The 13,774-nt window shown below is 42.7% G+C and overlaps 1 protein-coding gene across 7 annotated transcripts in view; it reads left to right on the top strand.

The window, feature by feature from the left end:
* The window catches only part of Tmem30c (transmembrane protein 30C), a 35,766-nt gene extending 22,720 nt beyond the window's left edge, over positions 1 to 13,046 (top strand). For 5 of the 7 annotated variants that reach the window (XM_030249283.1, XM_017317133.1, XM_011246014.3 and 2 more), the window contains 5 exons: positions 1,432 to 1,533; positions 2,395 to 2,482; positions 2,922 to 3,062; positions 8,977 to 9,186; positions 12,591 to 12,795. In XM_030249283.1, coding sequence (XP_030105143.1) covers positions 1,432 to 1,533; positions 2,395 to 2,482; positions 2,922 to 3,062; positions 8,977 to 9,186; positions 12,591 to 12,775 — 726 coding nt within the window. In that variant the 3' untranslated portion in view covers positions 12,776 to 12,795. Of the gene's footprint in view, positions 1 to 1,431; positions 1,534 to 2,394; positions 2,483 to 2,921; positions 3,063 to 8,976; positions 9,187 to 12,590 lie in introns of all 7 variants that reach the window. The other 2 variants (NM_027651.1, XM_017317134.1) reach the window with 2 other exon arrangements.
* The last annotated feature ends 728 nt before the right edge of the window (positions 13,047 to 13,774 follow it).

Genomic DNA, 13,774 nt, shown 5'->3' with positions numbered 1-13,774 from the left:
CACCATCAAACCACCGCCTGCAGCTTTGGCAGAATACAAAGATAAGCACAGGTCCATTATCCAATCAGCGGTATACACACACCCACAGCCAGCCCAGCCAGCCAGCCAGCCAGCACCTCCTTCTGGTCACTCCATGACAACTGTCCCACAAACTCAGAACCACACCCCATACAATCCTCCTAGGGAGGTTGTTCAACTAAAACCAAGTCACTACTAAAGCACTCAACACACCAGACTCCATCTGTCCCAAAATAAGCTATCTACAATAATGCTATCTACCCTATTGCTCCTAGACTACCATTTAGTACAATGAGACTAGATTCCTCACAGGTTTTAACACATCACCACAGACAAGAGGTCCCCATCCTACTATGTCATAGTATAAATATACTGCAGGACAGCACGGTCTCCAGCAACACCTTAATACACAGCCTGTTCTTCACTGGAACATTGTTGACAGCTGTTGACTGCTGGACCACTAAGAGCATTCATTAACAAATAATGGATGGGCAGCAGCTCCCTCTTAGTCGAGCTACACATACACCCCACTCTTACTGGGAAAATCCCTGGGATGTTGTTGGACTTTGATGTCTCAAATCACATCAGCCACACAAGTCTCCAGCTTCCTAATGCTGTGACCCTTTAATACAGTTTCTCATGCTGTGGTGACCTCCAGCCACAAAATTATTTCCCTTGCTACTTCAGAACTGTAATCTTGCAACTTTTATGAATCATAGCATAAATATCTGAGTTTTTTGATGGTCTTAGGCAACTCCCTATGAAAGGACTGACCCTTGAAGGGGACGGTGAGCCACAGGTTAAGAACTACTTCTGCACCTGGAGTTACCACACCGAAGAGGCAGCTGGGAAAGTTTATACCAGTGCTGCTGATGTTCTGACTGTTTTAGATTGACCAGGGACACCCAAAGGGAAACTTGAGTTTCATCAAGGAAAAATATCTAGGTATTGAAATCTTGTGAATAGTATTTTTTTTTAAACTTTAGAATACGCTGTGCAAAGCATTTTTCCTGGGGCTACCAAAAAGAGACGGTATTTGTAAACCTGAATTGAATGTATTGAAACCACACAGCCTTAAGCTGAGCATAGTGGTGCTTGCCTTTAATCCCAGCACTCCAGAGGTAGAGGCAGGCAGATCCCTATAAATCCAAGGCCAGCCTGGTCCCACATCAGCCAGGGCTACTCAGAGAGATGCTGTCTTGTTTTGGTTTTGGTTTGTTTGTTTGATTGATTGATTGATTGATTGATTGATTGATTTTCTTTTGGAGGTTCTAGTTTCTACTTTCAAAAAGAAGCATTCAGTTCCCATCAGTGTTTTGTGTACTGTTGTCTATTTTAATGGGGTATTAATGTTTACTAATGTTCCAGTTAATTCATAGTAATTGCTTCTTTTTTTTTCCTTCTTCTCTGCAGGGTGATGTTTATATGTACTACAAACTGTATGGTTTCTATCAGAATCTCTATCAATATATCTTATCAAGAAGCAATAGCCAATTGGTGGGTAAGGATATTTGGGTAAGCCTCAATTCCATTTGGTGTAATGCTCTCTTCTTTTGTTTTAAGCCAGGTGGTTATTTCCATCTAAAAGACAGGCATGGGGTGGGCCTCAGCATCTAAGTTTTTAAAGATAGAAACGTTTGCTTCATTCTTACTTAAGGTGAAGGGGCTGAGTGTTTTGGGTAAATATTACCAGGAGAGAGAGAGAGAGCACGCACTGTCCCTCTTTAAACCAGGCAACTGAGTAATTAGCCTTTCATGAATTTTAAGAGACCTTGGTCTCTATTTGGCTCACTTGCTAATCATGTTTGTCTGTCCTTTCTATAACTGAAGCCCTTGATCTATCCTACTTAAAGGAGAATTTCCTGAATAAAAGCCTTTGTTGAACTGGATATCTTCGTGGACCTAAGTTTTTATTGTCAGCAGTTCACATATGTTAGCGAGACTCTTCTCTTGACGGTCTATGGAAGTGATAACCCAAACATGTTTAGCGAAGCACTTCCCAGTGAAGTAACCTGGCTCTGGAACCTGAGCCAAGGGGCCCTCTGAGTATGGTACGCTTTAACAGGAAGGTTTTAAAACCTGTTTCCATAGAGACCTAATGTGATACTCAGCATAGCAAGGTAAAAATCCTTCCTGCAAATACTTTTGACATTCTCTGTACTGTTAACAAGGAGACAACATCTCTAGACACCCACAAGCACACCTATCTCCAAAGAATGAGCATTCCGTGGTCTAAGTGAGCCAGAAAGCCTGAGGAGCAGAGAGCAGCCCATCCACTAGTGACGGTTGATGCACCTTGCCAGTAGCCTCTCTTTCAATAGTCTGAGTTTGCCAAAAAAAAAAACACTTCTAATTGATGCATCATCTTGCATACAGGATACTACGAACTGTGATCCGTTCCAAGTGTCCCACAATGACACTCCCATCATTCCTTGTGGTGCAATTGCCAACAGCATATTCAATGGTAGGTGACTTTTACCTATCTCCTTCATAGCTATGTAACCCCACCCCCCCTCCACATCTGGGATGTTACCCGGGAAGTGGAGTAGCTGGTTTAATTTACTTGCTTAGTGCCAAATATTTCATCCAGGATAAGCCAGAACATTGATGTCTGGCATTTCGTTTGTAAATAACTTCTCCCTCGCCAGCAATCTGAAGGAATAATCAGGGAACATGAGTTAAATGGAGCCAAAGAATATTTTTCAATAATTTGCCCAGTGTTGGTAAAGGAAAAAATGATCTCATGAATCAGCATGTATGGCCTGTAGGCGTGTTGAGTGTCTAGATAAAAACAACAAAAAACAAAAACCACCCTAATTTGTTTTTCATCTGGGTCTGGGTCATTTTGAAAGGTGGCAAAATGACTACCTAACATGTCCACCGTGATTTTAAATTTATTTCAGATACCATAACTCTTTCATACAACCTGAATTCATCTACACAGATAGAAGTCCCAATGCTAAAGAGTGGGCTTACATGGTGGACAGATAAGTATGTCAAATTTCGGAATCCAAGATCCAGTAACTTCACCAGTACATTTGCAGGTATGATCCAGAAAGATGTCGCACCACTCCCACCCCCACCCCCACCTCTCACTCTGTGTGTGTTTTCATGATACAGGGTATCTCTGCATAGCTGTCCTGAACTCACTGTGTAGACCAGGCTACCCAGTTCCTGTATGTTTTTATAATTGGTCCAGGGGTGGGGTATGCCCTGAGGCACCTTTTTTTCTTTGACTCCTGTTGTTCTAACTTTCCCCATCTTGGGCACCACCATTGTCTCCCTATTCGAAACTAAAAATAATTGGTTCTGTGCTTTGTTCCAATTAACTGTTAAGGAAAAAGTAAGTGGTTTAGAAAGTTTGGGTTTAAGCTGTAATTTATTATGCAACTGGATACATTTCTTTTTTTGTCTGATGCTTTGTTTGTTTTTTTCAAGGCAAGGTTTCTCTGTGTAGCTTTTGCTGTCCTGGAACTCACTGTGTAGACCAAGCTGGCCTCAAACTCAGAGATCCATCTGCCTCTGACTTCAGAGTCCTTGCATTAAAGGCCTGTCTTCACCACCATGCCTGTCTTCAACTGGATACATATTTCAGAATTAAAAAAAAAAGTATGTTTCTTATTTGAAGTTTTCATTTATTGATTAGTAAATTGATATAGTATTGATGGACCTATAAAATAACTCTACACAAGTCTACTTAAAAATTTTAAATCTACTTTTAAAATGCTGGTTTTCCAAAATTTTACATATATAAATGCATATTAAACATTTTAAAAAATATTTCCTTTGTCATTATCAAAATATTTGAAGATAATACTTAAAATAATTTTTTGAATATCCATTCACATGCTAAATTGATTTTTTGGCAATCAGTGTTATGGCCTTATTATTTTTAATTGTTTCAAAAAATTGTTTGCAACTTTAAAAGATGAATTCTGTAGGTAATCAATTTGACATTGATTTGACCTTTAAATGAGTCTTCTCTTTTGACTCTGAGTAAAGGCTGTCTCCATGATCACAGCCAATTTGGTTTAATGGAGGAAAATGTCAGTTGTCTGTCATTGTAGTGAAGTATGTTAGCATTTTTTTTAATTAAAGATTTATTTATTTTATGTATGAGTACACTGTCGCTGTCTTCAGACACACCAGAAGAGGGCATGAGGTCCCATTGCAGATGATTGTGAGGCACCATGTGGTTGCTGGGAACTGAACTCAGGACCTCTGGAAGAGCAGCCAGTGAGTGTTCTTAACCTCTGAGCCATCTCTCCAGCCACATATGTTAGCATTTTAACCCAAATATTTTTGTGGGCATGTTTTATTTCATAGGATGTTTTCCCCTATTTTTTTTAATTTCTCATTAAGTTTAGATGCTATCATATAAATCCTGGACTTTCTCAATATCACTTTTTTTCTGGCACAAAAAAATTTTAATCAAAAGTACCAATAGTCTTTATAGAAACCAAAATAATCCAAGACATGATTATACTGAACTATCATTATGTAATGTGCTCAATTATTCCTTTGCTGCCATATAAGTAAATGCTAATGTTTCCTCGTTCGGAAATTTAGTTTTCAATAAGTGTTGTTCACAAAGTCTTCCCGAGGTGTCTTTCTTACATTACCTATTTCGCATACTTTAAGAAAAGATTTTCAATTTTCAATTAATTTGCACAAAATGCAACTGGAAATTAAAGGGCTCATTAGAAAAAAAAAAAAGTCCGGGATCATTGTGCAACACATGAGTTGTTGGTATGCAGAAACATTCCTCAAAATGTCAGGTTTTCTGAACATCCTGTTTAATGGATGATATTCACGCTGAAGTATGTAATGTCTTGTAGCATTCATGTGATTTATGTATGTACCATACCTGTTTAAGGACATTTCCTCTCTGTTGCTTTCCTGTTTACTGAGGGAATTAGCTTCATTCACTCTGGGGTTCTGCTCCACCAAATGGACACTTCTTCTATCACTACAAAAGCAAACCATTTAAACTTTTCGCTCAAGTTTTTAACTGAGTTTACAGTAACATCTGTAATAAATGACAGACCGTTATCTTCATGATTGACTTTCTAAGAGCTTTGCTTTGATTCTATGAGAAATTAAACCCAGGGATTTATTATTGCCCGAGTTTTCCGGTCTGAAGACATTCACTTAAAACTGGCTTCATTTAACAGTTTGCAGTTTGTCCTGTGCTAATGGAGGCAACACTTTAAGACCATTTCTTTGGCTATGAAAACAATTTTAAGTAAAAGCTCGGGGACTAGGGAGAGAGCTCAGTAGGTAATGTGCCTACTGTACAAGCCTGAGAACAGGGGTTCAAATTCCAGCTACCCGCATAAAAGCTAGGTGTGATAGTGCCTACATGTGACCATGTGCTGGGGACAGGGAACAGGAGGAAACAGGTAGGTTCCGGGAGCCCTTAGCCAAACAGGGTTTTTTTTTTTTAAACTGGATATTTTTTTTATTTACATTTCAAATGTTTTCCCCTTTCCAGGTCTCAAGAAACCCCCATCCCCTCCCCCTCCCCCTGCTTCTATGAGGGTGCTCCCCCATCCACCTAACCATCCACTCCCATCTTCCTGCCCTGGCATTCCCCTACCCTGGGACATCAAACACCCTCAGGCTAAAGGGCCTCTCCTCCCACTGATGTCCTACAAGGCTATCCTCTGCCACATAGATGGCTGGAGCCATGGGTCCCTCCATGTGCACTCTTTGGTTGTTGGCCCAGTCACCAGGAGCTCCACTAGCCAGACAGTCTCGGCAATTGGTGTACTCTAAGTTCAGAAAAGAACCTACCTCAAAAGATAAGGTGGAAGACAACCAGCGGTGCTTATGAGTGTACACACACATATCAGCCATCACTGGAAAGAGAGCCCCATTGGACTTGCAAACTTTATATGCCCCAGTACAGGGGAACGCCAGGGCCAAAAAGTAGGAGTGGGTGGGCAGAGGAGTGGGTGGGTGGGTATGGGGGACTTTTGGGATAGCATCGGAAATGTAAATGAGGAAAATACCTAATAAAAAGTATAAAAAAAAAACCTAAATAAATAAATAAATAAAAATAAAAGTGAAGGCATTTATTTCTTATTTTCTGGAACCAAGGTCTCACAGTCTCACTCTGGCTGGTCTTGGACTCACAGAGATCCCCCTACCCCTGACTGCTGAGTCTTAGGACTAAAGGTGTGTGCCACGGCACAACCAGCTCCACTCGATCCCAAAGAAGGCATGCTCCCAGGAGGATATGTACCTTGTGTAGGAGTTAAAACCACTGTCTGGACAAAGTCCTCACTCTCAGACTTTTCATAAGTTCAGATGTTCTCCTCATTTCTATCTTCTGTTTTCACACGGTCGGTAGCATCACTGTTGCTGCCATGTGGAATGGCGTCAGCCAGACCATGTCATTCCCATAAACTGAAGAAAATGCACTTATTTTACACCAATCATGATCCAAGCTCTTCACAGTTAAAGGGGCTTACTAGCAAATAAAAGTCTGGTACCAAATAATACCTAGTGACCCATTTTGAGCATATTGCAAAGCAGCTGTTGAGATCGCGTATGCATCAGCAGGACGGCTCAGCATCTATTTCCTACATAGGCAAGATGAACACAGACCTGGACCTATAATTGCCTGGACTCCAAGCCCTAAGCACCAGCCCCTCTGAGTTACAGCCTGGCAGCTTCACACATCCGACAGGCAAAGTCAGAAACTGTGCAGTGGATGGCTCGAGTGCTGAGCAGCTGGCAGGGGTCACAGGGATACCTTACATTGTGTTTTGACTAAAAGGTCTCTGCTTATCAGTCACAAGTTAAGGAAGTCACCCCATTCACGGCACACGTGCATCTCACCAACTTCAGGGCCAGTCCATGTCCAGAGGCTGAAAGAATGAACTCACAGGCATGTATATAGACTGCTTGGAATAAATTCTAAATGCCTTGGGCTCCTGCACACCAACCATCAACTGGGGCTGTCCTGTGCTGACAAGCACGTCTAGTCTCTGAATCTAAAGTCAATCATTAGTTCTTCAAGGAATGAGACAACATTCTATTGTTTAGTTTTACCACAATATCTTCAGGCCTGTAATATAGAGTCTTTGGCTTTCTCTTATTTCTTGCTGTCCCTTGTTCCTGACTCAAAGAGTTATCACATTATACTCTGCGTAGCTGTCTGTAAGTTTCTTCAAGGATCTTATGCAGTTTTTGTTTTATTATCCTTGAACTTTGATACATAGTAAATGGTCAAAATTGTTATTGAATGGATGCATGCATGGATGGAAGAAAACAAATGACCCAAATTAACTTGAAAAATAGAAAGCTGATGTCGCAGACCATCCAGACACATGAGAAGTGGTGGGATTAAGTGATAGAGAGGTCTTGAAACCAACCTTTCTTTGTTGTTGTTGTTGTTGTTTTAAGATTGGTTTATTTTATGTGCACTGTCACTCTCTTCAGACACACAGGAAGAAGGCATCGGACCCTGAATTTCTAACAAAGCTGTATCTGGCACCAGTCATCCCTGACATTTACTGTCTTGGGTCATGGGTACAAGACAAATTTGAAAGTAGCTGGGGACTGTAATGTGAGCCCCAAACACATGTTTTTTAACTAGAGTGAATGAGTGATATCTTGAGAAGGGCCAAAATGGGGGGTGGAGGTTACAAAATAGATGTTTTCAGAGGAAGATTCTCTAGCTCAGGATTATTTCCAAAGGAAATATGTGTGGCTAAAGACGTATTCCAGCAGATGAATGTACTATACTGCACTTAATGTGGCTTTTATAAACACCGTTTATAAAAACACCTTTTATCAAAACAAAACAAAAAAACGATAAAATGAGCTTATAAAAATTGTAAGCTCATGTCTGGGGGTTTCTGTGAGAAGCCAACATTCACGGCTGAGAAAGAGTGGTGTTTTAGTTTTGAGCTTTTGTTTGTTGTTGTTGTCTTTGAGGCAAAGTATCACTATGTAGTCTTGGCTGACTGAGAATTCACTGAGTCACCTGTCTCTACCTCCCAAGAGCTGGGATTAAAAGCATGTGACGTCACAGCAGTCTAAGAGGCTTCTTGTTTATTTTTTGGGTTTCCTGTGGGTAGAGGAGCTAGCCTTATAGTAGCAACAACAACAACAAAAAAAAAAGTTCCTCTCACAAGTTGCTGTTGTTGGTTAGCTATCTGCAATTCAGCATGGATTCTATCAACTTTGGCAGACTGAGAAAGCCTCTTTGGTCCCTTCATGGAGCATTCATTGAATACCTGTTGTGTTCCAGGCACTGGGGAGTAAATGCTAGCGGATGGATGAGGAGATTCTGTTCTCAAGAATGCTCTGTAGAGCGGGGACAACCGTGCTCTCTGTAGAAAACAGACTTGTAAGAGTTGGTGCAAAGTCAACATAGATGTGTCTCCTGGCTTCCTCTACTAGGGCCTGTGATTCCAGTGCTGGCCCCTCCCTTCCTTCCTTCCTTCCTTCCTTCCTTCCTTCCTTCCTTCCTTCCTTCCTTCCTTCCTTCCTTCCTCCCTCCCTCCCTCCCTCCCTCCCTCCCTCCCTTCCTTCCTTCTTCTACATTTATTTATCATGGGGTGAGTGTGGGTGTGTATATGGGGCAAGAATGAGTGTGCTACATTCATCTGGGAAAAGTCAGAAGCGAGGATCTCTTCTCCCACTTTGTGGGTTTCAGGAATTGAACTCAGGTCTGCAGTCTTGACAGCACTCATGCTGGCCACTGAACTATCCTACAAACCCTGATATCATCTCTCATTAGCCCTACATAATTATCTTATTCGTCCCTTAGAATGCTTAAAGCCAATATAATTAATGATTGCATGTTAAACTCCTATACGCACTTGGTTTTTAAAGTCAAATTTCTATTTCTCTTTCATTGGGAATGCAGTTCTTTCTCGTTGGGGAAACTGAAGGGCGAACTGACTCTTCTCTGTCCTATTCCTCATCCCCCGCCCGCCACAGGAAGTTCGAAGCCTCTGCACTGGGCCAAACCTATCTATGAACTGGATCTAGATGACCCAGGGAACAATGGCTTTCTCAATGAGGACTTCATTGTGTGGATGCGGACGGCTGCCTTTCCCACTTTCAAAAAACTGTACCGCCGACTGAAGCGCGTGCACGCCTTCGCTGAAGGCTTACCTGCTGGTAACTACAGTTTGAGCATCTCCTACAGTATCCTCCTATGCCACGCCCCTTCCTCCGAGTGAAGGCAAAATCTGGCTACTAGTTGTAGAATTCTTTTATTCTGTGTGTGTCCTCCCAGCAGATAGGTGGAACACTGTGAAACAGCTTGTCTTGTAGGAATGCCCGCGAGGGGAAAGCACCGCCCCTTCCATTCAGGGGGCTGGGGGTGGGGCTTGGGACTGAGGTGTCAGGGGAAAAGGTGCAAATTTTGATAGATTACACTACTGTATTTTGGAACCCTCCCAAGAAAAGGAGCCCCAAAGAAGTGATGACTGGGTACATTACATACTGGTTTTAAAAGGAGTTATCAATTGTGGAAGAACACCTGAGGGTTGGTGTGACCAAATTTGTTTGTGCAGATTCCTGATGGCAACAATATTTCTTCCTTACTTCTTTGTTTAAATTCCTTTTTTCCTTCCTTCCCTTTCTTTTTTCCTTCCTTTTTCTTCCTTCCTTCTTTTCTTTCCTTTCCTTTTCTTTCTTTCTTTCGTTCTTTCTTTCTTTCCTTCCTTCCTTCCTTCCTTCCTTACTTCCTTCTTTTTTTTCTTTCTTTTTTTTTTTTTGTGACAGAGTCTCACTATGTAACCCTGGCTGTCCTAGAACTCCCTCTGTAGACCAGGCTGGCCCTAACCTCTTGCCTCTGTCTCCCAAGTGCTAAGATTAAAGATGTTTATCCCCACACCTGACTGAAAGTCTGTCTTCACATGTCTGAGGCCATTTGTCATCTCCCGCTACATTTTCAGGAGAGAGTGGAAGGGGAGTGTGTCCTCCTTGTCCTTAATGACTTTCAAATACCTTCAGCCAAAACAGTGTGCAGAAGTGGCAAATACAGGGTCCACTATCAAATATCATCATGTAACTGTGTCCGGATTAGATACTTAATATGTCTTTTGGTGTTTTGTTTTGTTTTTTTAAGGACCAGCAGCCAGTAGCACTGTCAGGTATGGTTAAATAGAGGAATAATTTGTCCTCAAGAAAGACCAATAAATGGTAGAGCCTAGACATCTAAAGCATTGGGGTAAGGCACTGTCGTATAGAGTGGAATGAGATGAGGGAGTTAAGAAATTAGAGGGGAGGGGATAGTAAGAGTACACTTGGAGGGTAGACTGGAATAGCAGAAACTGACAGAGACGATAGAACTTTTAGACAGAAGTGTGTTAGAGCGAAGGAAACCCATCTCCCCCGCTTACCACCCCAGGAAGGGTGAAGCTTCTGTCCGTGGCCAACCCTACCTATGAACCAGATACAGACGAGCCAGCAAGCAATGGCTTGCTCGATGAAGACTTCACTGTGTGGCTACGGACAGCTTGGCTCAGGCCCTGCCAGGAATGCTGTGAGCTGTGCGCTCCACATGTGTACTCTTCCTCTCTTCGGATCAGAGCCAGCCAGTGGGAGTTGATGTCTTAGTAACAGACATATGGGCCAAGTTAGGAGACATATGTTTGAATAACAGATTGTGATTTTTTTTCCCTTCAAATTCAAAAATACAAATGTGACTCTTGATTTAAAAAAAAAAAAACGTAGATTTAACTATAAAGTGTAACTAAGCCTTATCTTTAAGAAGTTATAAATTTACACGTAATTTATATTAACTGTGGTCTTCAGAGCTCATGTCTCCAAAGCAGGTAGATTTCTTAGGCAGGCTCACACTCAGCTTTGAATCAGCCACCCAGTTAAGCACGCGCACCTCTTACAGCATGCCAGGGTTACTGGCTGAGATTGTTCTAGAGGACACCCAGCAGGCCAGAGCTGCTCCACACGGACTGTTCACTTGTGTAGTCTCCCTAGCTCCCAGTGAGGTTGAATGAGAAACTCCTGTTTCTCTTTTCCCCCAGGACTGAGCAAATGTTCTTCCCCTAAACTCTCTCCCTAGTCCCGGGATAGAAAACCACAGTGTGAAATTTCTTCTCTCTCTCCTCCATTTCTTCTCTCTCCTAGAGCAGGTTTGTAGAACTCTCCAATGGGAAAGTAGAGCTGCTCCTCTGTGGGATCCCTGCTGACTGACATCCCTGTCCTATCCACCTTTGCTTTCTCTTGCAGTGGTTGCTTTAAAACAGGGATAGAACGTTGCCTGGTGACTGTCTCTCAAGTTGAATCTCCTGACCCCACAGACCTGTGTCGACCATAACAGTAAAGTAGAGGAGAGATGGCACAGACTGAACAATGCTGCCCTCTCCCTTGGCTGTAATGAGTCTGGGATGGGAATGACGAAAGGAAGCCATACCCTAAAAGCGATACACTGTTTCTATTCTCCTCTCTGGACATGCTAAGTCTCCTCCATGATTCTGCTAACAGCCACACTTGGCCGCTGATTGGAAGCTGATTGTACACAGCTTCAATGCTGAGTGTCACCCCCTGCTTGCACTCCCCCTGTGTGATGGCTTAAGAAGTAAACCTGGCCTGCAGCATCACTCTCTCCTACTGGAAGGGAAAAGGGGGGGTCTGGAGGTGAGGATAGGACTCTTTCAGCTGATCTAGGAGAGAACACAGGTAAGGCAGCACTGGAAGATAAAAGACCAAGTGATAATGAAGGGAGAGAGAGAGAGAGAGAGAGAGAGAGAGAGAGAGAGAGAGAGAGAGAGAGAGAGGTTTGTTCCTAACATAGTTCCTTGTGCCTTTAAATAGTTCATTGCCAAGAGATTGGAAGCCCTTTAAGGGCTTGGCTGGGAAATGCCTCTGTCGTCTGTGTTGCTATGAGAAGGCTTTGTTTGTTTATTAGTTTCATTTACAAAAGGCACCAGATGTTCAAAACCCTCAGGCCACAAGCCCCATGAAGATGATATCATTACAATGCTACATAGCAAGCCCACTTCAAACACTTTCTCACAGGCAACAGGACACTGACTTTTCAAAACCATGACAAGCACCCTGCTTTTAGATTTAGAGTTCTCACCAAAAAATGTTTCTGTGTTCATCCTGAGGCTTTATTTATTGTTCTTACTCCTCGGAAGGAATTTTCTCTGTTGAAGGGACTCAAGCCTTATCCAGTTAAGGAACTTGGCCTTTTCTGAGTCTTCTGGTTCACGAATAAAGCCTCAGGTTTGCTGTGAACGAACGCTGTCTCTATCCTTTGTGCTACCTTGGACTCATCAAAGGGAATTAGATTATCTGTTCACTAGCCAGCTATTGACAAGTCACCCAGATCTATTTGTGTCCACATCTTCTCTCTACACTACAGCTATGTTGAAGAGAGCCTTGTTATGACTAATTTTATTCTAGCAAGATAGAGTTTTATTTGACTGCGTGGAAACACATGAAACAGAATAATCACCTGGGTTGGTTTTCTTTTGTCTGTGAAAAAGATCAATTTTATATAACTTAATTTAGTGTGTTTGCATATGCTATGGTATAAATGACAAATACTGAGCCAGGTCCTTAACAGATCTTCTTAGACTTTCCAGTAACCATGTTCCAAGGAGAAAAGTCCATTGTCCTTTCCACTCTGACATGGATCGGGGGAGGAGGCCTTTTCTTGGGGCTGACTTACACAGTGACGGGGGCACTGACGCTGTTGGCCTCTTTTGCCATCCTGACGATTCACTTGATGCTGAAAAGGAGTAAACTGAATTTCCTGTAGAGGTGGTGTCCAGATTTAAAGAGAAGAAGAGCAGAAGGCAGCAGCAGACAATGGAGTGATAGACCCAAAGATCCCTGGCAAAGCTTGAAGAGTTCCTGAGCCACCTCAAGGAGGAGTGCTGGATTGATGGAATCCAATATAATCCTAACTACAAGGATAAATGACGAGGTTCCCAGAGTGTGTGTGGGGGGGGGGGGAGGAGGAGCAAATAAAAAAATATATGTACAGTAAAATGTTCTTGGAATAAAGATGAGAAATGTTTTTGAACTCTAGACCAAGTGTTAAGAATCAGTTTGGAGTCCTTGTACCTCAGAGTGGGTGAGTTCCCTGGGGGTCTGCTCTCAAGGCAAGAGCAAGTGAGCCAAAACTGAGTCCTTTTAGCCATCCAGTCAGGCTCAGGCTGGTGGCTGGCTGGATGACGTTATAGACTTCCAAAGACCAACTGTTGAGCTGAGCAACAGAACTGAGTCACAACCAACTTCTTCTGTTTAGACCAAGCAGTGCTTAGCCACCTCCCGAGTATCCAAACTAAAATACACCAAAAAAGCAAGTTTCTTTCATGTTACCCAAGATAAAAAGCATTAGGAGTGAGACCTCCGCTATCATGGGTCACATGCACGCTCCCAGGAAGGGCCTGTCCCAGTCAGCACTGCCCCACGGCCACAGCGTCCATGTGGCTAAAGTGAAGAAATGGATTTACAAACTGGTCTGACTCCCTCCCAAATAGGTGTGAGCCTGAGGAACTCTCACGGTGTGGCACGGGTCTGTCTTGTGACTGGTAGTAAAATCTTAAGAATCCTGAAGTCCAAAGGCCTTCCCCCCCCCACCCCCCACCCCCGCCCCCGATCTCCCAGGGGACCTCGACCGTTTGACTAAGAAAGCAGTTCCGGCCTGAAAGCATCTTGAGAAGAACAGAGACGATAAGAATGCTAAATGCACCTGACTCTGACAGAAAGCAGAATTCACTGGTTGGCCACTACAGGACTAAAGTGGGTAGGT

The sequence above is a fragment of the Mus musculus genome, chromosome 16 (assembly GCF_000001635.26).
Source record: "Mus musculus strain C57BL/6J chromosome 16, GRCm38.p6 C57BL/6J".
NCBI classification, from domain to species: domain Eukaryota; kingdom Metazoa; phylum Chordata; class Mammalia; order Rodentia; family Muridae; genus Mus; species Mus musculus.
This window is presented reverse-complemented; position numbering and strand designations above follow the sequence as displayed.